Source organism: Equus przewalskii, chromosome 7, assembly GCF_037783145.1.
Source record: "Equus przewalskii isolate Varuska chromosome 7, EquPr2, whole genome shotgun sequence".
NCBI lineage: Eukaryota > Metazoa > Chordata > Mammalia > Perissodactyla > Equidae > Equus > Equus przewalskii.
Genome location: NC_091837.1, coordinates 22,171,769 through 22,192,887, shown reverse-complemented (window position 1 = coordinate 22,192,887; position 21,119 = coordinate 22,171,769). Strand labels below are relative to the sequence as shown.

General features: G+C 56.2%; 1 protein-coding gene across 6 annotated transcripts in view; it reads left to right on the top strand.

Annotated features, from left to right (window-relative positions):
• CUX2 (cut like homeobox 2) overlaps nt 1-21,119 on the top strand; it is a 241,246-nt gene that overhangs the window by 145,780 nt on the left and 74,347 nt on the right. For 4 of the 6 annotated variants that reach the window (XM_070628910.1, XM_070628908.1, XM_070628907.1 and 1 more), the window contains 2 exons: nt 426-536; nt 4,063-4,110. In XM_070628910.1, the coding sequence (XP_070485011.1) occupies nt 426-536; nt 4,063-4,110 (159 nt within the window). Of the gene's footprint in view, nt 1-425; nt 537-3,785; nt 3,905-4,062; nt 4,111-21,119 lie in introns of those variants that run through there. The other 2 variants (XM_070628909.1, XM_070628912.1) reach the window with 2 other exon arrangements.

The window sequence follows — 21,119 nt, the reverse complement described above, 5'->3', positions numbered from 1 at the left end:
GCACTTTCTTGCACTATAATATGCCCGTACAATATGCCGCACTTTACTATTTTGACACGGTTTGGAGATGTTTTCTACAGTTACTGACAAGCTTATGCCATCACTCCTTTGGAAATTTAAGAGGTGGGGCAGGGGGGTGGGGAGAGATGAAAAAATCAACTCCATCCAACTTTATGGGGAGATTATTGATCTGGCCCGACTTCGATGAGCAAAAAAAGCTGTCCTGGATTTTTTTTTCAGTTGCATCCTCAGTTTCGTAAATTATTCATTTGTGCCGGGAGTCAATATCTTATCTTTTCTCAGCTTTGTAAGTTAAGAAAACTTGTTCAGAATCCTGTTTTGTGTGATGATTAAAAAGGAAAAGGAAGGAAAAAAAATCTTTTTCTTTTCTCTCTCTCTCCTTTTTTTTTTTTTTATTGTTCCAGAAGGAGCTTAATTCCGTCGCTTCCGAGCTGTCTGCACGGCAGGAGGAGAGTGAACATTCTCATAAACATTTAATTGAACTCCGCCGGGAATTTAAGAAAAATGTACCTGAGGTACAGTATATTTGCTGTTATAGAATTAACTCAGTGGGAATGCAGATTTTTCTCTGTTCAAACTATCTTTTGAAAACTGTAGACATGAGTGACTAACGAGAAAAGAAGCTAATTAGCCGCAAAGAAAAATTACAGCCCCCAGCCTCTCGGCGTTTCCCCATAGCGGCGCTCGGCGGTGCTGCCTGGAGTAAGGGCAGAGCACTTCTCCTCTGAAGTCGTTGTTTTTGAGGGCTCCATAAAACACCCATTTCCCCCTCACATCCAGAGCCAAGTCAGATTCTTGGCCTTGACGGCAAAGATGATTTGTCTGGAGTTCTTGATTCTGTTTGCTTTCCCCTTGGTGTCGGGGAGACCACAGCTGCCGTCTCCACCCCTCTGCCGTCCTTCCCTCCATCTCCCAGAAACTGCCTCCCGCCCCCAGAAACGGCCTCACTCCTCCCTCCTGCTCCTGCTTACGACTCCGGCCACCAGCTTTGTCTTTCCCAGGTGGTCCAGCAATGGAAGGCCCCCGGGGGAAGAGACTAGAAAGGACTTGCTTCTGTTTTTTACAGGGTTGAATGTGTGAATTCCTTTCCTCCTCTATCAGCCCCCTGTTGCTTCTCAGATTTGAAAAAAAAAAAATGATGAGAGTAAACACAAATAGGAAAAATAAAGCCTTCTGACTCCATAGGCTGTTGGCAGGGATGTGGCCCATCAGAGCCGTGACGGGAGACGGGGACCCCGACTGCCCGCCAAGCCAGCTGTGCGTGTCTGCGGTCAGCAGATAGTTAACAGCTGAGCTGGACTTGGAGGAGGGTGGGGCAGGGTTGGGGGTCCGGCATTCCCGAGGGATCAGACCAGGGATCAGACCGGGAGCTGCTGATTCCACTCTGCCTGTTGGGATCACCAGGGGGTCCTGTTGCCATCTTGCTGAGAGAGGAGGGAGCCATGGAAAGATGGAGAAGAGACAGACGTACCCAGGAATTGGGCTGCCACGAGCACAGGGGGTCAGTCTCTTCGTCTGAAATCCTCCCCACACAAGTCAGAAATGTCTTTGGTTCTTCAAGGCAAGAGAGGGAAGCAGGATCCAGCTAGAACCTGTCCACGGAGCAGGTCTGGAAGGAACCAGGTTTGAGAGTGGAGGGAGGGTGTGCTTGGAGAAGGGGCAGGAATCTCAGATCTGAGCGTGTCCCCCGTGTCCCGGCTTCAGAAAGGCCAACTCAAGCCCTTGGTTGGATCCCGGGAGCTACCAGGCAGAGCGATGCTCGAGATCCTTCTCCCCCTTAGAGCAGAGAAGAGCTCGGTCCTCAGACTGATTTTTCTGCCTAGAATGAGGCTGCCAGGAGCTTTGCGTCCGACTCTCCCGTCTCTGGGAAGCAGAGAAGGAACGGCCACAGACCTCACAGCCCTACGTGGCCTCTGTCTCTGGTCAGCCCAGACCCTCCGCCTCGTCCTCCTCCCCCAGGCCACGTGGGAGCCCCCAGGTGACGAGGGAAATCCAGGCCAGGTTTTAGGCCTCCGAGTTCGTCTTACATAATTTTAATACTGCATAATTATGCAATTATGTAATTAGGAGAATAAGTTTCCATTCCTATTATAGTCGTGCCTCTGAAAATACTCATTTTTGGAACTGGTTTCTCCTGATGGGGAGAGTCACACCAAGGCTTTATTTAAGAACGTCATCTGGCTGGTGCCCAGCTCACCTCCTGCTGGTGCCTTTGCTCAGCTGCCCCTGGGGGTTCAGCAGACAGAGCGGTGGGCTTCTAGAAACGGTCGGCATGGGCCCACAGTCCCACCAGCACCCTGCCGCGGCCCTCAGATTTGAATCCCCTAAACTCGCCTGAGTGTGGGCTTGTGAGAAGAGCCAGTGTGTGGAGTCTGTGGACCTGCATCCGGATTCCAGCGGTGCCACTCGCTGCGAGACCTTGAGCCACCCTCTCGGGCCTCCGTCTCCCTTTCTGTAAATTCAGGGGACTGGGGAGGTGGTTTCTGAGCCCCTTCCAGCACTAACGTTTCCTGAACCTGGACCAGAGGTTTCCTGCCCATATGTTTTATTTGGTCTGTAAAGTCTTTCAGATTTTACGGGAAGTTACCAACGATTAGCATCTCAGAGGATTTCACCCCAAACCCAGACATCTGGCATCTTTTGAGCCTCTTGGGGAGACCTGGCCACACGAGGCTCCGTGCCCACGTGGCAGCCATCAGACAGAGCTGAGCAGCTGTCACCCCCATTACACAGTGCTTGTGTTCCTGGAGACTTTCCACACGACCTCCCACCCCGCATCCCTCTGTCCACTCCCCCCACCCCACCTCTGTGGGCATCTGAGGTCACAACCTGCGACCTAGGTCTCTATATGTTTCCCTTTCGTTGCTCAGCCCGCGCCCCGTGGCTCCTGTGACCCGACCCTCCAGGTCCACAGGTGCACTCCCTGTGCCACTCCCAGAGACCCCCAGCGGAGAAGCCCTGGGGACACCGATCGGCCAGGAGGGGCACCCAGGACCCAGGAGAAGGATCTTTGCCAGGGACAGAAGCAACACAACCTTATTTCATAATTAAGGGACTTATTCTTGCCCCGAACCTGTGTATTCTTCTGCCCATCTCTTCCTGCCCTGTTTCTCCCTGCTGCCCACTCCCTTCCCACTCTCTCAAGCCCCCTGGGCTCCTCCTCTCGGTGGGGTTTCTTGTGGGCTGTGGTCTCCGAGCAAACTGGAGCATTTAGGGTTGAGGAGGAGCCTTGCATGCTGGGGACGACTCATGGAAGTCCACCAGGGCAGCCCTTGGGGCCGGGAACCTCAAGGTCACTTATCAAAGGCACGAAATAGGAGGCTCCCCTCTGAAGACAGCCCGCTGCCACCGAGTTCATCAGACTTTCACAGAGCCCCTCCTCTGGGCTGGATGCTGTGCGGGGGGACCCAGCCGAATCCCCATAAACTGCACACTCTGGTGAGGAAGCAGAGAGGAGCACAGTCATGTTGCTAAAATGCCAAATGCAGTCTTTGCTGGCGGGGGCCGCTGGGCGGGGAAGCCGAGATGCCAGCCTGAAAGGGATGGCCCCTGAGCAACGCCTAAGGGACAGAAGGTTTTCACAGAGGGACTTCGGTGACATGGCCCTGGATGTGGAGGGTTGGGGCCGCCTCTCCAGCCCCTGCTCCAAAGAGTGTCCTGTGATGGACCCCCTGTTCCACAAGGCACTTTGCACGAAGGAGCATTCCGGGATCGAATCCGTCTGGGAAATGCTGCTTCCTCTCTCCCTATTCCAGAAGTTCCCAGCATGCAGCGTTGTGTGAAAGGCTGCAAACAGCCCTGCAGGGAAGAAACTTACTGTTGGGCTCGCTGGGTCCCAGTCTGACTGGGCTGAGCCCCCTGATGCGTGTGTGTCTGTGCGCAGGTGTGTTTTTGGGGAACTCTGATACAATGCCCTGGAGCACAGGTCCCCCAGGACGCATGTGGGAAATGCTGACTTGGGGACAACAGTGAGCTGCAAACAGGGGCCGTGGGGGGTCCCGCCTGGCGCTGTGGTGAACTCTTCACTGATCTCTTTTTCAGGAAATCAGAGAGATGGTGGCTCCTGTGTTAAAAAGCTTCCAAGCTGAGGTAAGACCCCAGGCCCACGGCATGTCACAAAATACTCCCGGGTCCCTGTCCTGTCCCACCTGGGGTTGCCAGAGGAGGCGGCAGCGTCTGGAAGCCCAGGAGACACTTCCTGTTGCTGACGCTGCCCCGTGCCCTCCGCATCAGCCAGTGTGATGGGTTCTCTGCCCTGTTTGATGGGCTCCCAGTGTCCGATCCCAGGAAATCTCCCCTCCCTAGACCTTGCCCAGCCTTATGCTGGATCCGCTCCACACAGCATCTGTGACCTTGAACTAAGCACCTCGCCTTCCGGGCTAGTTTCCTGTCTTTAAGATCAGAGGTGTTTGCCCTCGGTGCCCTTGGCTCTCCCCCGGCATCCCGCTCTGCCTCGGTTCTCTAAGGCAGCCTAGCAGATAAGTGCAGACAGTCAGCAGCGCGCCCTGAACCCCATCCCAGCCTGCCCGCTGAGTGTGAAATCAGCACCGTTCGGGCCCTGACGCCTTTGGCAGCCGCTCAGCCGGTAGTTTCTCTTGCCTTCCTGGAGCCCTGGAGAGCTGGCCCTCCCCCATGTCTCCTCTTGGCCAGACTTTTTGACCAGGATTCTGAGAACGTCCCTTGTCTGGCTGGCGCAGGAGGCAGGCCAGGAAAAGGACGGAGGCGCACTGAGTGGAACGGGAGGCCATTGCCCCCCTGCTCCTTCGTCGGGGGCTCTTCTCCGTCTTCCCCGGGGTGCGGGCAGGACCCCCGAAGGACCGGCCCTTCTCAGAGCTCCCCGGCGGAGACGCATCTTAAGTCTGTCGTCTGCCCAGCGCCACATTACTTTAAATCTGTCTCTGGAACCGCGTCAGCGCAGGAGCCAATGTTAAAGTAAACAATAACTGGACTTACGCAAATGTCGCTGATTTCCATATTTTTCATCCCTTCATTTTATTAGTGAGTTGACTCATGTGCTTATTTATTTATAGGGCCGTCCGGTATTGATTCATTTGGTTGTGAGGTGCCTGAGCTAGAAGGGGAGAAATAAAAAGCAGGAAGAAGGCCAGCAGTGTGGGGAATGTGTTGTCGTGGCCTTGCGTTTTCAAGAAAAGAGGACTCCACCTGCCAGCTCCTGCTCCCTGAGGCCCTCAGCACGCGGCCCCCCAGGCGGCTGGTCCCTCTGCCCGCCCCGAGACAGGCGTGGAGCCGCTGCATGCGCAGGGTCGCGCGCTCGCTCTTCTCTCCCCTGGGTTGGTGTGGGTGGGGCTTCTCTTGGCCACTTAAAGCCTCAGTCTGCCCGTCTGTTAAATGGAAGAAAGACACTGCAGATCTTTCCATGTTGTTTGAGGACTGACTGAGATAGAAGTCAGGAAGAGGGTTTATGGAATGCCTGGCACGCAGAGAGCTCCTCTGGAGCCTGGGGTTTGAATCCTGCCTCTGCCAGTTACTAGCTGTTTGACCTGAGGCAAGTTACTTAACCTCTCTGTGCCCCTGTCTCCTCCTTTGTAAAACTGGGTAATAACTATACCTACTTCATAGGGTTGTGATTGAGGAAGAGCAAAGTTAACATACTTGGGGCGCCCAGAACATTGCCGTGCGTGTTCGAGTCTTGGTTATTTCATTGCCCCTCCTCTCAGCGACTTCCAATAGAGGGTTATTTGTGCTCCACTCTGACTGGGCTGCAATCTGCCTCTTCCTCAGGTTGTTCAAGGCTTTTTATCCAAAGGAAAGGGGACTTCTGTGCTACAGGAAGCCAGCAAGACTGATGTCATCTTTTCAACAGGAGAAAGAGTTAACCACTGAGTTTGGGCGATGACCCAGACAAGACCCAGTGCAGCCAGCGTGGTGGGGGGCCCGTGCAAGACGGACTCAGACAGGCCTGGCTTGAACCAGCCCTGCTGTTTACACTAGCTGTGTGGCTTAGGGGAAGTTCCTTAACCTCTCTGAGCGGCAGCTTTTGTCCTGAAAAATGAGGCTAACAATAAGGGCTCAAAGAACTAAGCAGAGTGGAGTGGGTTGAATGGTGCCTGGCACACAGTTAGTGCTCAATAAGTGCTGGGAGAGAGAAAGTCTTAGTGGGGCTTTTGGAGAGACAGAACTGACCTCTAATTTCTAAATGCACGGGGCCGTTGAACACACACTGTTTTAATAGCCGGGAATCTTCAAGGAACTCCGTTAATTTTCTTAAGAGGGCTTGCCGTCGTCCCTTTCTGTAATGTACCAAAAAGACTGCATTTGTCGGAGTTTTATTCCGGAAGCCCCTGCTTTCCTCCTGACGGATTGACTAACCCAAGGCGGGCGCCGTGACCCTCCCGGGGCCTCGCGGGAGACGCCCCCGAAAGGCGTTCCCAAGAAGCACCCTTCTTCTTCCCCATCCGACCGCGCACGCGCAGCCCGTTTACAATCCAAATTTGATTTTCATTTTCATTTTTTTAATGAGGGTTCATCCTTTATGCCGCTTCCCAGCTCGGATCCGCCAGGCTCTCTGGGCTGGGGCGCAGGACTCCCCGGTGGGCGTCAATCACCTCCCAGGACAGTCCCATAAACCAGCCTATAAAACGTCGGCCCCTTTCCCCGAGGGCCCCTCGTTGAAATAGAATGTGGTCCAGTTCATCCTTTAATTTCACTCCCCCAGCCCTGGGATCTGCAGAATCCGGGCATCCTTTTTCTCTTTTCCTACTATATACGTATGTGGGTCTTCTTTTTCTTTCTTTCTTTCTTTTTTTTTTTTTTTTGCGCTGGTGGGAGGGGGGCGGAGCGGAAGTGACTCGGCCCCGCTGTGAATCCAGGCAGCTTTTCCTCGCGCCTTGATTGCTTAAAGGACAGCCTGTCCCCCGGCGCAGGCAGACAAAGCCAGCGGAGAGGCGGCCTGAGGGAGACAGCTTGAAATGGCCAAAGTTGGAAGATCCTCGCCGCAGAGAAAAGAGCAAGCCGAAAGCCCCACTAATTACAAAAGTTGCTTTATGAAAGATAATTCAAAGCAATAATTTAGCAAACATAATCAAGTCGCACAGATGGGCTCGTTGATGGATGGAGTGCAACATGCAATTAGCAGTTCTCGAAGTTACATATCATTAACCCTCCGAGCACAAAAATTATTTTCTCATTATTAGTTGAAAAGGTAAAATTAAGCTGACTAGACAGTAAAGGAACAAACTACAATTAATTACCTTCATTTATTACAGTCATTATTTTAAACTTATTTTTACTTGGAGAGAGAGATGAAAACATCTAAATTAAAAGTTTTGTTATGCTAAATGGGAGGTGAAGCTTTTCTGAGGAACCCCCAGCCTGGGAGACGGCGGGGCCACTGCTGGGACATTTTCCCCTGCCTTCTTCTTCCTCCGTGAACCGATGTGCCCTGCACGGTGGAAAGCTCTTTTGGTTGAGTTGGAACAGAGACGTTCACCTGGGCCTGATCGAAACACAGCAGCTTGGGAACCAAGGGGGCTGATGTGGCCTCTGACCCCCAGGGGAGGCAGGAGAGCATGGTCTGAGTCCCACCCTAACGCTGACAAGCTTATGTGACTTTGGCAAGTGACTTCATGTCTCTGAGCCATGGTGTCCTCATCTGTAAATAGTGACAGCTCGTGGGGTTGCATGAGGTTCCACGAGGGTCTCGGTTGAGTGGCTGGCAAGTTGTTTGTTCTCATCGTGGTGGGTTGTTTGGTTGGTGGAGCTGATGGTCTCTCCCTGCCCTCTCAGGGTCAGAGGGCGCTCTTGTGGCGTGACCTCCTTCTAGAAGCTTAGAGGGGGGGCCAACACACCACTTACTGAGAGATGCATTCATCATGAGTTGAGTCCATGCAATCATTTATTCACTCAACAAACATTTGTTGAGACCCTACTGCATACCAGGTGGTGTCCTAGATGCTGGGCCCAGTGAAGCTCACAGCTGGTAGTCCCCTCGACCCTCTTTGTGTGGGGGGACGGGCGTTTGTGCCGTACCTGGGAGGGCCACCGTTCTGTGTGGTGCCTTGCAGGTCCACTCAGCAAATACTCGCGGAGCCCCTGCTGTGTGCCAGGCTCTGGGTGAGGGCTGTGGAGGGTCCACAGGTGGTGCGACACCATCCCCGCCTTCAAGGAGGGTCCCTGGGAATTCAGTCCCCATGGTGGAAACGACATCGGGCATCAGGTCCCGCTCGCGGGAGGCCTGCTGGCTTCCTCCCAGAGGTTCTGCTTCTTCCTGAGTTTTCCATCTCATTGTCGCCGATGGCCACACACTCCCCCATCCTGTGCCCGTCTGCGTTGTGTCCTGACATTTCCCCATCAAGAGATGGAGCCTGTGGTGGAAGTGACGCTGTCCGAGGACCAGGTGGAGTCCCCAGCTGGCCTGGCGTCCCCCTGCTGCCTCTTCCAGCCCGTCCTTCACGAAAGAAGCGTGACCCCCGAGACCACCCGCCTGTGAAGAGTGCCTGCGTGGAGGGACCTGGGGACGGGACTCCACGAGGAGGAGACTCCAGTCCAGAAGCCGCTGTCTGGTGTCTGTGGCCCCGGTGGCCGTCGGCTGTAGCCGCCTGAGAGGTGACGAGAGAGCCACCGGGTGGGCCAGCCGTCCCGCAGGACACGGGGGATACGGGCCGCGTGGGGCCGCGGTGGCCGGGTGCTGGCCTGCACAGCGGGTCTCCGTGCCCCAGATGCAGGGCGGGCCGGTGCCCTCCTCTCCTCCCCTCCCCTCCGCCTTCTCCTGCCTCCTCCACCCCGCCCCCCTCCCTCAACCTTCTGAGGGTCTCAGCTTCCCGAAGACCAGCCCAGCGAGGGCCGCATCCAGCTGTGAGGGCCGAGCTCCCGGGCGCAGCAACCATGGCCTCGCCAGCCTCCTCAGCCACGTGGCCGTGCCCCTGGGGCCCAGGCAGCCGTGGCAGCAGTTCTGAGGCTCGTCTCTGCTTTGCGTTTCTTTAATGGGATGGGGTGCACCTCTGAGACCAACCCCGAGGGCGGAAGGGAGTCCAGGCAGACCTGGTCGAGGCTGTGTTTGTGGAGGCACAGAGGGAGCGGTGAAATAGGAATTTGCAAGAACGAGGACTTGCAGCCTCCCCTGTGGGTGGTTTAGGCGACAAAGCCAGGCCCGGCGCCCCCAGCCTGACAGCTCCCGGCCTCGTGGATGCCTGTGGACGAGGGAATGACTCAGTCAGTCAGTCAACGAATGGATCCGTGTGACTCGAGTCTCGTCAGTTACCCTCCACTGCGCCGTCTGTGGAATGGGGTGGGACGCTGCCAGCCCAACTCACGTGGGTCTTGAGGGTGTCACCCCGGTCGGAGGAGTGAGACATCACGACCTGCTGGGAGCCAGTGTCCACGGTGCACCTCTGGGGTGGATGTCGCTGAGTCAAATGTCCGCGGTTGTCAGTCAGTAAGCACCCGGGCTGGGCGCTGAAGGAGGGCCCCGCCTGGCCAGAGAGTCTCCTGAAGTCACTTTCGTTGCACACCTACTACGTGCTACACGCTTTCTGATGATACCTGCTTGTTCTTCACAATATTTCAGTCCAGGGAGGTTCTGTGATGATCCCTTTACAGAGGAGGAAACTGAGGCTCAGAGAGGATGACTGACAGGCATCCAGTGCCCACGTCTGCACCTGGGCAGGGAGAGGACCGAGGGGCTGTGGATTCGGGCCCAGGGGGGTGGTGTGGGATGGAGCAACCCTTGGGGCAGGAATCCAAGGCCAGCGGCCCCTCCGCCGTCTCAGCTGCCCCTCCGCCGTCTCAGCTGCCTCTCCCCTCAGCCCGCAGACAGCCTGGCCCCTTCCCCTGTGTCTGCACCTGCTGCTCTCTCTGCCTGCGATGCTCTCCCTGGACCAGCTCTTTCCCATTAACTCCTTTCAAGCGTCCGATGCGTGGGCAATGGTGACGCCCTGCCTGACTGAGCCCCCCCTGGTCGGGCCTGGGTCCCCCATCCTCCACAGCGCAGCCCCTTGCTTCAGTCTGGCACGTCCCCTAAGTCGTGTTCAAGGCCACCAGCTCATTCAAGGCCTTGGGGCTAACGTAGGGCTTTGGCTGTGACTCTGAGCGAGGTGGGAGCCGTGGGAGGCTTTAGAGCAGAGGAGGGACCAGGTCTGACTCAGGTTTTAACAGGATGCTTCTGGCGCTTATCAGATGGCTAAAGGGGGCCCTGGACTTTCCAAGGTGACTGAGACAGGGAGACTGTACCCTCGCACCCCACCAGGGCCCCCGCCCAGTGCCTGAGCTCATCGCCCACCTCCCCTGCCACCTGTCGCAGCCCTGGGAGCCCAGCAGCCATGGGCAGGGAAGGGGTCCTAACCGGGACCAGATGCCCCAGGAGCCAGCTGCCTGTGGAGGGCGACCTCGCAGCTCAGCCCACCAGGGGCGGGCACGTCCCTCCCCGCCGGGCCCTGCGTGCACGTCCTGACTCAGGCCCTGCGCCCGCTCCCATTCCGTATCTGCCCGCAGGCCTCCTGCCCTGCTCTTCGAGCTGAAATTTAATTATAAGGCCTTTTTTTTTTTTTTTTGCCTTTTAACATTATTTGCTCTTCCAGCTGTCTTTGATGTCATAATTCTCTCGCTCCCCAAACTACCCTGTCTGTGTCACTCCCAGCACTGGCGTGACCACCCCTTTGTAAGGGAGGCCTCCTCGAGGCCACAACAGACGTTAGCCACGTGTAGCCTTGACCAGCCAGCAAGGCTGGGGAGCAGTGGCTTCACGGACCACGGGGACCTTCTGGGGAAGATGAGCGGTGGGCGCAGGTGTGGGCTCTGGAGCCAGACTGGCACGGGCTTGCATCCCAGCTCATCTGCTTCCCAGCTGTGTGACCCTAGGCAAGTCACTTAACCTCTCTGGGCCTCAGTTTCCTCAGCCTTTAAGCGGAGATGATAATCGTACCCACCTCCTAGGGTCGACGCAAGGGTTCACTGAGTCCCCAAGAACCTGAAAAGCCCCAAAAACAAAGCCCAGCAGGTTGCGAGCACTCCTGGAACTTTGGTCAGCATTCCACGTGGACCAGCAGGGACTCGCCCATCACACTTATTCCTCCCATGAGCCCTGAGGAGCCTTCTGCTCTTGCCCCCTTCTTAGGTGAGGTGTCTGAGGCTCGGCACCCGGCACACGGTGGTGAGGGGTGGCTCAGGCCTGGTCACCAGCCAGCAAAGTGGATGGAGCATTTAGCAATGCCTGTCATGCATCCCCACCTCCCAGCAATACCACAAGGGAGGCGCCCCTGGGATTGTGCCCTCTTCCAGCTGTGAAATTGGGGCTCAGAGAGGTTAAGCCACTTGCCTAAGCTCACAGAGCTCTTCACCAGCAGAACTGAGGGTAGAATGTGCAAACCTCAGCAGTGAGGGCCTGAATTGGCCACCTGCAGGTGGTTAGGGCTGGGGAGGACCCCATCGCACAGCCAGACCCGTGCCTCTCAGCTGTGTCTTTGCTGAGCTGTTTCAGGAAAAAGCTGAAAAAAATCCATGGGAAAGCCCAACCCACACAGAGAGCTGAGATTCAAACTCAGATTTGCACACCCAGCCCAGGACTTGGCAGATAGTAAGAGCTCAATAAACGGGGGGTCGCTTGCAAGATGCAGTGAGGACTCCTCTCCCGCTCGCTGCCCCGGCTCGCACACGTGCGCACCCCACGCCCTGCTGTTTGACGGCTTAATAACCGCGATGGTGCCGGGCTCCTTGGCTCCCGTCCCGAGTCCTGCCCCCCTGGCCTCACCCTGCCCCCCTGGCTTCACCCTGCCCAGCTTGGGGTAAAACTTATAATGAGCTGAACATCCTTCTGAATTTAATATGAAGAACCCACCAAAGCGTCATTGAACCTGTCACGACGCATCACAATCAAATTAAGAACCAGCAGCAACCCTCTTTCATTCGCTATCATGCGCCTTATAAAGTAAATTATTAATGCTTTTTCCCCCCAGTTAAGCAGTTATTTGCAGCTGTTCCGGGTATTTCTCATTAGAAATAACATCATCTAAAGAACGATATTGATTGATTTTTTTAATCTTGGAATCATGGACGTGAAGCACATATTTATATGACATTCCCTTTAACTAGAATTCTCATGCTTTATTTTTCTATTATTGATCTTTTTGACACGAATTGCTTCTTGGCCTTGTGCGAGCGTTGTCAGCTCTGCGCCTGCAGAGGAATGGGCCGGCGTCGGGCCCGCCGGGGAGAGTGATGGCCCGGCGGCCTGGCCGTAACGTTCCCGCACATTTAACAACAATTAGTCTACGCTGACGCCACGGTCGCTTTCACGTATGAAAATTTACAAGCCTTTTAATGGACTGCATTATGGAAGGCCGTGTGGGGCCGGGCGGCGCGGAGACAGGGCCGCCGGGCGCCCATCCATCTCGGGGCTCGGCGGCCGAGCATCTCGGAGGGTCGTGTCTGCAGGGGGCGGCGGGGGGCTGGCAGAGGCTGCTGCACTGGCCCGCCCGTGACGCCGGATGTTTGTCATCGGGCACTCGCGTGTGCCAGGAGCCGTGCTAAGCGCTGACGGCAGGAGGGGGAACACAGCCATAGTTCGTCCGAGGGACGTGACGTTTGCATCAGGCACGTAAGTCATCTGGAAGGCAGCGTGTGCAGAGCCCGGGAGCACAGTTCTGGAGCCCGACCGTCTGGGTTCCCACCCCTGCTTTGCTCCCTACTAGCTGTGTGGCCTGGGCGAGTTATCTTTCTCTCTCTGTGCCTTCATTTCTTCATCTGTAAAACGAGACCCATAACAGCCCCTACCTTCTAAGCTGAGGTGAGGATGAACGAGGTTAGAGATGCAAAGGCTTAGACAGTGCCCGGTGCAGAGAAAGCTGCCATCCGCGTCAGGGGCTACGATTATCATGATGATGACGAGGATGATTCTGAAATCGTCCCGTGGTGCATTAACTCAGTACGACGTGCCGAATGCTGCCAAGGCGAGATGCGGGTGCACCCAGAAAGGCCCCACTCTTGCCTTCCCTTTGGCCTAGCTCAGACGCATGGGCTGGACCGCATGCCCCCCACGGCGGGTCCCCTGAAGTGCCGTCCCCAAGTTTAGGTGCTAGAGAAGGAAGCTTTCTGGATGTGAGTGTCCATGTGAGGCAGGCCCTGCAGGTGGCCCTGGAGTGCCCAATGTCATAGTCAAAGCCTCTCATGCCCTGAGTGGCAGGAATGAGGCCCAGAGAGGGTAAGAACCCCACCTAAGGTCACACAGCCAGAAGAAGGAAGGGCTTGGATACTGTTTCAGGTCCATGTAGTCCTCATACCCAGAGTGGCCTCAGTCAGGCAGATGGTGACGGCAACAGCGCTGCATTTGGGGTCTCAGAAAACCAGATGCAAGCCCCACCACCTTGGGCAGGTCACTTCACCTCCAGCCTCAGTCTCGTGTTCTGTGAAATGGCTTCTTGTAACACCCACCTTGTTTATCCCGGGGACAGGGGCGTGAGGAGCCCCATGATCACTGGCCGGCGGGGAGCCTCTTTCCCTCTGAGACGGGGCAGCGCCCTTCCCTCTGTCTCTTTGCTACTCCAAGTGTGGTCCGCGGGCCAGCAGCGTTCACGTCTCCTGGGAGCGCGGTAGAAGTGTAGCCTTGGGCCCTCGCCCCCAGATCGCCTGAGTCAGAACCTGCAGTTTAATGAGAGGTCCCCCCGTGTGATTCGTTCGCACATGACAGTTTGAGATGCTCAGCCCGAGACCAGACCCCTGGCTTCCACCCCTGAGACCCGGGGCCCACCCCGGGGGGGCTGGCATCCTTGCGCTGGCGTGAGGCGTGGGCATCAGGACGTTAGAAGCTTCTCCCGGTGATTCTGATGTTTGAGACGCTCTGCCCTAGAAGCTCGCCATCCCGTGGGGGAGACAGACGCAAATAACCAGCGGCGAGCAGGTCAGTGTTGAGCGACTGGTCGTCCGGGGAGCCCTGATCTGTAGCATCTGACGATTTCCGGGGTGTAAATACTCCCGCCGCAGCCGGTTTCAGTACAGACACGACAGATGGAGGTAACCCCACGGCACAGAGAACATAAAACGTCATCAGATAATTAGGAAGTGATAAGTATTGAGTGTTTTCTCTTTTTTTGAGTTTTTTTGCGGTAAAATACACATAAAATTTACCGTTTTACCATTTTAAGTGTACGGTTTGATGGCATTAAGCCCGTTCACATTGTGGGGCAACCGTCACCACCGTCCACCTCCGGAACTTTTTCATCTTCCCAAATGAAAACCCCGTGCCCCTTAAACGCCCAGCCCCATTCCCGCCCGGCGCCGCCTGCCGCCTGCCCTCCCCCCCCCGAGACCTGGGGACGGTGGATCCTACAGCAGTCGTCGTCTTCTTGTGACTGGCCCATTTCACTCAGCATCACGTCCTCAAGATTCGTCCATGTTCTAGTACCATTATTTTTAATACAACTTATTTTTTCTAATTTTAGGCTTATATGATTTCATTTTTAATAATGGCTTTGTTGAACAACTTGCAAAATTCCTGAAAATTTAACAGTGGGCTTTTGCAGGCTGTCCCTGGCCAGCCCCCTGGCACACCCCCGGAAGTAACCCTCGTGCTGGGGGAGAGCAGCGGTACAGACGGGCTGTAGGGACAGGGCTTAGCAAACTGCGGCCCCCGGGCCAAAGCTTGTTTTTGTCAATAAAGTTTTACTGGGACACAGCCATGCCCATTCATTTGTGTGTTGTCGATGGCTGCTTTCCCATCACAACGGCAGAGTTGAGAAGATGCAACAGAGTCTGTATGGCCTGTAAAGCCAAAAATATTTATTATCTGGCTCTTTCCAGAAAAAGTGTGCTGACTCCTGCTTTTAGGTCGTGGGAGAGATTGAATCGACTTATTTATTCGTTCACTCAGCAAATATTTACCGAGCAGCCTGTGTGTGCCAGGCGCTGTTCTAGGAACAGGAGCAAATAAGACAGAGTCCATTCACCCCCAGAGCTGACCTTTTGGGGGAAGACGCATAATTCAGACACTCACACTGGTGAGTGGTATGTCATTACCAGCTGCAGCAGGGGCTGTGACAGGAGCTCCATGGGGCTGTGAGGGCATCCTACGGGCGCTGCCAGAGGGAATGACCTGTGAACTGCAGCAAGAGTAGGAACATTCTAGCCACAAGAAAGGAGGAATGGCATGCTACGTTATAGGAACAGCATGTGCAAATGCCCTGAGGCAGGAGGGAAGAGGGAATTGCAGGAGCTGAAAGACAAGAAGAGGCTGCTGGAGTCCCCAGGCCCTCACCTGTGCCCCTGCCTCTAGCCCCCCAGATCCACCCTGCCAATCACAGCCTCGTCTTGAGCCAGGCTCACCCTGGCACGCTGGCCCTTTGCCTCCCCACCCTCACAGGCCACCTCCCAAATTCTCTCCACCCGCCTCCCTCCTGGCCCTGGAGCCCACACGGCAGAAGACAAAGTTCCCTTATTTATTTCCTCCCTGAGGTGTATAAACTGCCCTGTAATAAATCCTTCCCCAAACAAGCACAAAATGATGATTAAAATACGTGAAACCCAACAGGAGTGGGGACCAGCGAAGATTAAGGTCGGCTGCATCCTAGTTCCAGAACCAGAGGCCTGACCCCAGACCCAGGGACAGAGACACCGAGACGGGGCAGGAGAGGGTTTCCATTTCTTGAGCAGCTACTGGGTGCCACCCTCAGGGCTGGTTATCTGCCATCCGGGATGTTGTGCAATATTCTAGAGAATCCTGAGATAGAGATGATTGTGTTTCTTTTATAGGGAGGAAACTGAGGCTCAGAGAGGTTGGGACATTAAGACCACATAGCTGAGAGGCAGAAGAGCTGGGATTCGAGCCCACGTGTGTCCGCGTTGCCACAGTGGCCCATTCCCATAGCAACAGCGTCAGACACAGCGGGCGGTTATTTCTCGCTCCGTCACGGTCCGCTGCTGCTTCACGGGCGGGCAGCTCTGCTCCACACGCTCACTCGGGTCCAGGCGTGTCCCGTCTTCCAGCTCCGCCCGTCACTGCGTTCCAGAGTCCCCTTCACTGAGTCCGAACACGGGGACAGTTCTCAGGGGCCAGACCTGGAAGTGGCCACGTCACTTCTGCCCATGTTCCTTTGGCCAGAACTCAGTTACGAGGCCTTGCCCAGTGTCAAGGGCGGCTGAAGATATGGTCTAACGTGTTGTGCCCGAGAGGGCAAAGCCAGGGCTGGGTGGGCACACAACCCCGTCTGCTGCACTGTGGGCCCCCTGGGGGATGAACTCTGCCTTGTTAGGTGCGGGGGAGTGGGGCGGAGCCTGGAAAACCGGGCCTTGCTCACAGTAGGATCAGTATGTTTTCACAGATGAAGAGGGAATGGAATTCAGGGGCCTGCCGGGTCCAGAGGGCAGCAAAGCAAGAGCGAGGGAGGGTTTTAACAATTTGGCAGGTGTTATAAAGCTCCTGCTGTGTGTCTTGCTCTGTGCCTGACTGGCTAATGGAAGCACTGAGCGACAAGAAGGCCAAGCCACCCCCTGGGAATGCACACCCAGGGTCCACTAAGGAAAAAAGCAAGTGTGAAGTGGGAGCAAAATGTCCCAGGTGTGCCAGGGAGAAAGTGATCACTTTGGGCAGGCAATCAGGGAAGACTTCCTGGAGGAGGTGACGTCCCAGCTCAGGTTAGGAAGACTCTGGCGGGGTGGACCATGGAGAATGAAGTGTGGTGTAAGGGCCTTGGCATCAGGCACACCTGAGTCTGAGCCCCGTTTTGGTCACTGCTGGGTGATCCTAGGCCGGTCACTTCCCCTCTCTCCGAGCTTCAGTTTCCCCCTCAATAAAACGGCACCTGGGGTACAGGTTTGTCATGAGGTTTAAACGAGATGATCATGCTCAGCTTAAGCTTCAGCTTAAGATGAAGAAGAATTCTTCCCCGGTGGCTGTTCAGGGAGTAGGTCCCCTAGGCCTAGGTGGAGCCACGAGACCCGGGGAGGGGGCTGCACGAGGCTGGGAAGCACGTTCGGGCAGGACAATGGAGCCCTGAATGCCGAGTCAAGTCTGCAGTTAATCTTGTGGGCAGAGGAGGCACCATAGAGTCTCTCTGGATGTGTGCACACAGCATGACCAGAAGCCTTTTCTAGAAAGACCCCTCTGGAGGGGTGGGGGGGGGCTGGTTCAGAGTCAGGATTGGGGGCGCCTGAGACCTGCCGCAGTGCTGGCGTCCTGGCCTGAGGCAGGCAGAGGGCTGGTGTGAAAGAGAGACGAGGGGCTCGGGCTTGGGGTCGACGGGCGTGACAGTACCAGCAGAAGAGGTGGGGGCAGGGCTGGTTTCAAGGAGACAAGCCCGCTTGGTTTGGCCACGTGGCCTCTGGGAGCCAGGGAGGCCTGGCCTCAACCCCAGCTCTGCCTCTCCCCGGCTGTGTGACCTTGGGCAGGTCTCCTGCCCTCCCTGAGCCTCGTCTCCCATCTGGAAAATGGGGATAATGGGGTTGCTGGACAGTTCCATGAGAGTGTGTCTGGCACATAGTAGGAGCTCAAGAAATGGTCCTCGTCACCACCAGCATTTTTCCTGTGAGTCAGACCGAAAACTGGGTTAAGCACCGCCTGGCGCTGGACCAGCAGTTTCCTCAGACGCCCCGCAGACTGTGACGGGCGACAGCTCAGGGACCGCGGCAGAGCCGGGCCCTCCGTGCACTCAGCCCCAAGCCCGCTGTGCACGCTCACCTTTAAAATCGCTGCCGCTGCCGCTGGGAGTGGGTGACGAGGACGCCTGTCCCAGAGGCGCGAGGGCCGCACGGCTGGGAGGAGGGGTGAGCGGCCCGGGAGCGTCCGTTTAGGCAGCTCCGACCTGCCGGGAGGCGAAAGGTCTCCTGCCGCCCCGCGGGCCCAGGCCCCGCTCTGAGCCCCCCGCCAGGTGGGACGGGGGAGCCCTGACGGAGCCGGGGGACCAGAGGCTGCAGCCTGAGTGGCACCGCTTCACAAGCAAGGCCCGGAAGACGTTCCTGTGTTCTCCGCGGCCCCGTGAGACCTGGCTTCAAATCTGCATCTGCCGCTTACGCAGCAGCTTCGAGTTATAAAATGGTTGTTTTAATCTCCCTGCTTTAGTTTTCTCTGATCGTTGCAAAAATAATTGACAAATAATTGTCCAAAAGACCTTGCCTCCTAAAAGCGGCAAAAACTTTCCAGCATCCACAGCAAAGAAGGGGCATTGTGTTCATCCCCATCTCCTGATGGCTTGACCCCAAGTTCTCCTGGACAGAGAGCTGTCGTGCTGGGCTTCTGAGCCTTTGCACATTCTGTTCCCTTCTCCCAGAATGCTGTTCCCTGATAAGCCCCCTGGCAAATCCATGCTTGTCCTTCAAGGCTCCACCGAAATATGGCCTTGGCTGTACGACCTCCCAGCCCTCCAGGTCCCTGTGGTCACCTGTGCTTGCTGGTTTATGGGCCGCTCTGCCATGCCCTCTGAACCACACGCTCTCAATGGCCGGGGATGGACGGCTGACATCCCTCCTTCTCCCAAAGACGGCTCAGGCCTCACAGAACCGCCCTCGTCTTCTGGATTAATTTATCCAGCGTTCTCTGCCAGCAGCCCAGGGCAGCTCGTCAGAAGGCACACAGCTCATGGGCTGCCCCCCTGCTCATAACCCTCCAGGAACTCCCGCTGTGCCTGGATGAAAGCCGGACCCCCACGAGGCCCTGTGCCATCGAGCCCCAGCCTGGTCTCCCTCCTGCTCGCGTCCCTCTGTGCATCCTTCGTGCTCTTCCTCGAAAGCGTGCCTTCCCCACCCCAGGGCCTTTGCACCTGCTCTTCCCTCTGTGTGATGCTCTCCCCCTGCATTTGGTGCACTGGATGCCGGGTTCTCAGCTGTGGCACTGCTGCCGTTTGGGACCGGATCGTTCTCTGCGGGGGCGTCCTGCGCGCTGAGGATGTACAGCAGCAGCCTGCCTCCACCCACTCGACGCCAGGTGCACCCTCCCCTCCCGGACAGCCAAAAGTGCCTCCAGTCGGCGTCCCCTGAGGGGCAGCGTTCCCGAGAACCACAGACCTAAAGCTGCACGGCTCTCAGATCACTCATCAACAGTTACTTCCCTGGGGCCTCGGGGCCGCCCAGGGTCTGCTCAGGCTTCCCGGTGACACACGCTCATCGGAGCCTCGCGACCCTCAGCGTCACTTGTAATTATCTATTTGTTTGCCTAATTATTCAAATAATGTTTGTCCCTCCCACTCCCCCAGAGGACGGAGGGAGTGCTCTGTACACCGTTGTGTTCCCAGGTCCCGCGTGGGGCCCGACACACAATAGGTGCTGAATAAATATTTGTTAGATGAATGTTGACACATGGAAATATTGGCAGACGTTGCCGTGGCCGTTTCTGTGTTCCAGGAGGCACTGTGAGCGCTTTACAGACACCAGCTCGTTACTCCCCAGGACCGTGTTATACAGTAGATACTGTTATTGTCAACATTTTACAAATGAGAAGAATGAGGCACAGAGAAGTCAGGTAACTTGCCCAAGGTCACACAGCTAGTAAGGGGCAGAAACAAGATTTGAACTCCCACAGTCTGGCTCCAGAATCCTCTCCTTTAACCATTATTTATTTATTTATTTTTTGAGGAAGACTGGCCCTGAGCTAACATCTGCCGCCAATCCTCCTCTTTTTGCTGAGGAAGATTGGCCCTGAGCTAACATCTGTGCCCATCTTCCTCTACTTTATACGTGGGACCCCTACCACAGCATGGTGTGCCAAGCAGTGCCGTGTCCGCACGCAGGATCCGAACCGGCGAACCCCGGGCCTCCGAAGTGGAACATGTGCACTTAACTGCTGCACCACCGGGCCGGCCCCTGACCATTATTTATTAAGCGCCTACTCTGCTTACGCCCTGAGGATACAGCAGTGAACAAGAACCGCCCGGCCCCAACTTTTATATATGTATGTACAGGAATCCCACTCAGCTTCAGAAAGGTGGCTCTGTTTACAGGTGCAGACGCTGAGGCCCAGAGATGCTGAGACGCTGAGCAAGGTCACACAGCCAGTTCGCAGGGGACACCTTCATTCCAGGCCTTGCGGGCTTCCTGCTCCACCCCAAGTCCACGGGGTGGGGACACTTGGCAATTTAACCAGTCAATTATAATAATATTTTCCTCTTGGAATGTTTAAAAGAAAAAAAAAGTTTCCTTGCTAAGGTATAATCATGGCTCAGAGGCCAAGCTGACATTAGTTATTAATTAGGCCATTATGCATTCCCCAGTGATAATTGCTTTGCTGTGGAGTCACCGAGCATGAAACAGACCGGGCACAGAGACGCAATCTATCAATCTGAGGAGTCGCAGCCCCACGCCTTCTCTCACCTTGAGTCCGTGTACGCGGATCGGGGACAAAAAGAAATTAATGGCTCGTCGATAGGCGGTGGGAGCCGGACCCTGGGGGCCTGGTGCAGGGGCGCGGCAAGGGAAGTCTGTCTGTGGAGTGGCTGTTGCTCTGAGCCCCCAGCGGCTGGGTCCGCTCGCCTCCTCCCTGTCCCCCTGGGGTTCAGCAGGAGCGAGAGAGGCCTAACCTGTGTCCCTCGCCCGCCTGCCACTCCGCAGATGCAGGGTGGGGACCGACCGTGGGCTGCTGGTTCCAGGAGCAGCGGTGCACCCCATTGTGTTCTCTCCACCCGGGTTCTGTCCCTGGCCTTGGTGGGGAGGGGAGGAGACCCCGCCCTGCTTACACTAGAAACGCATCTCAAGAGGACACTTGGGGTGCAGAAACAAAAATCCACGCCAGCTCGCCACGTGGACAGGACTCAGGATCACGGCATCAGCCTTGACCATGCTGCTGGGCGTCTCCCACTACCGGTGCTCCGCGTGCCGTTCGTTCCCGAGCTGACCTGTGAGGGAAGCACTGGGAGGCTCCCCACACTACAGGGGAAGAAACCGAGGCTCATCGAGGTGAGGCCGCCTTCCCGGGTCCCAGAGCTGGAGGGGCAGCTGAGATTTGAACCCAGAGCTCTGCAGAGACCGCGTGAGGGGCCGGAGAGATCGTGCTGGGCTTCCAGCGGGAGGGACAAGGAAGCAGGAGAGCCCGGAAGCAAGAGGCTGCTCCCCCTGGAAGGGGCCAGGCCCCACGTGCTTTCTCCCATGCGGTGGAGGGAAGGTGGCCCCACAAGAACCGTCTCAGCCCCCACGTTCACCCCACTGTCCCTGAAGATGGTCACCCAGAC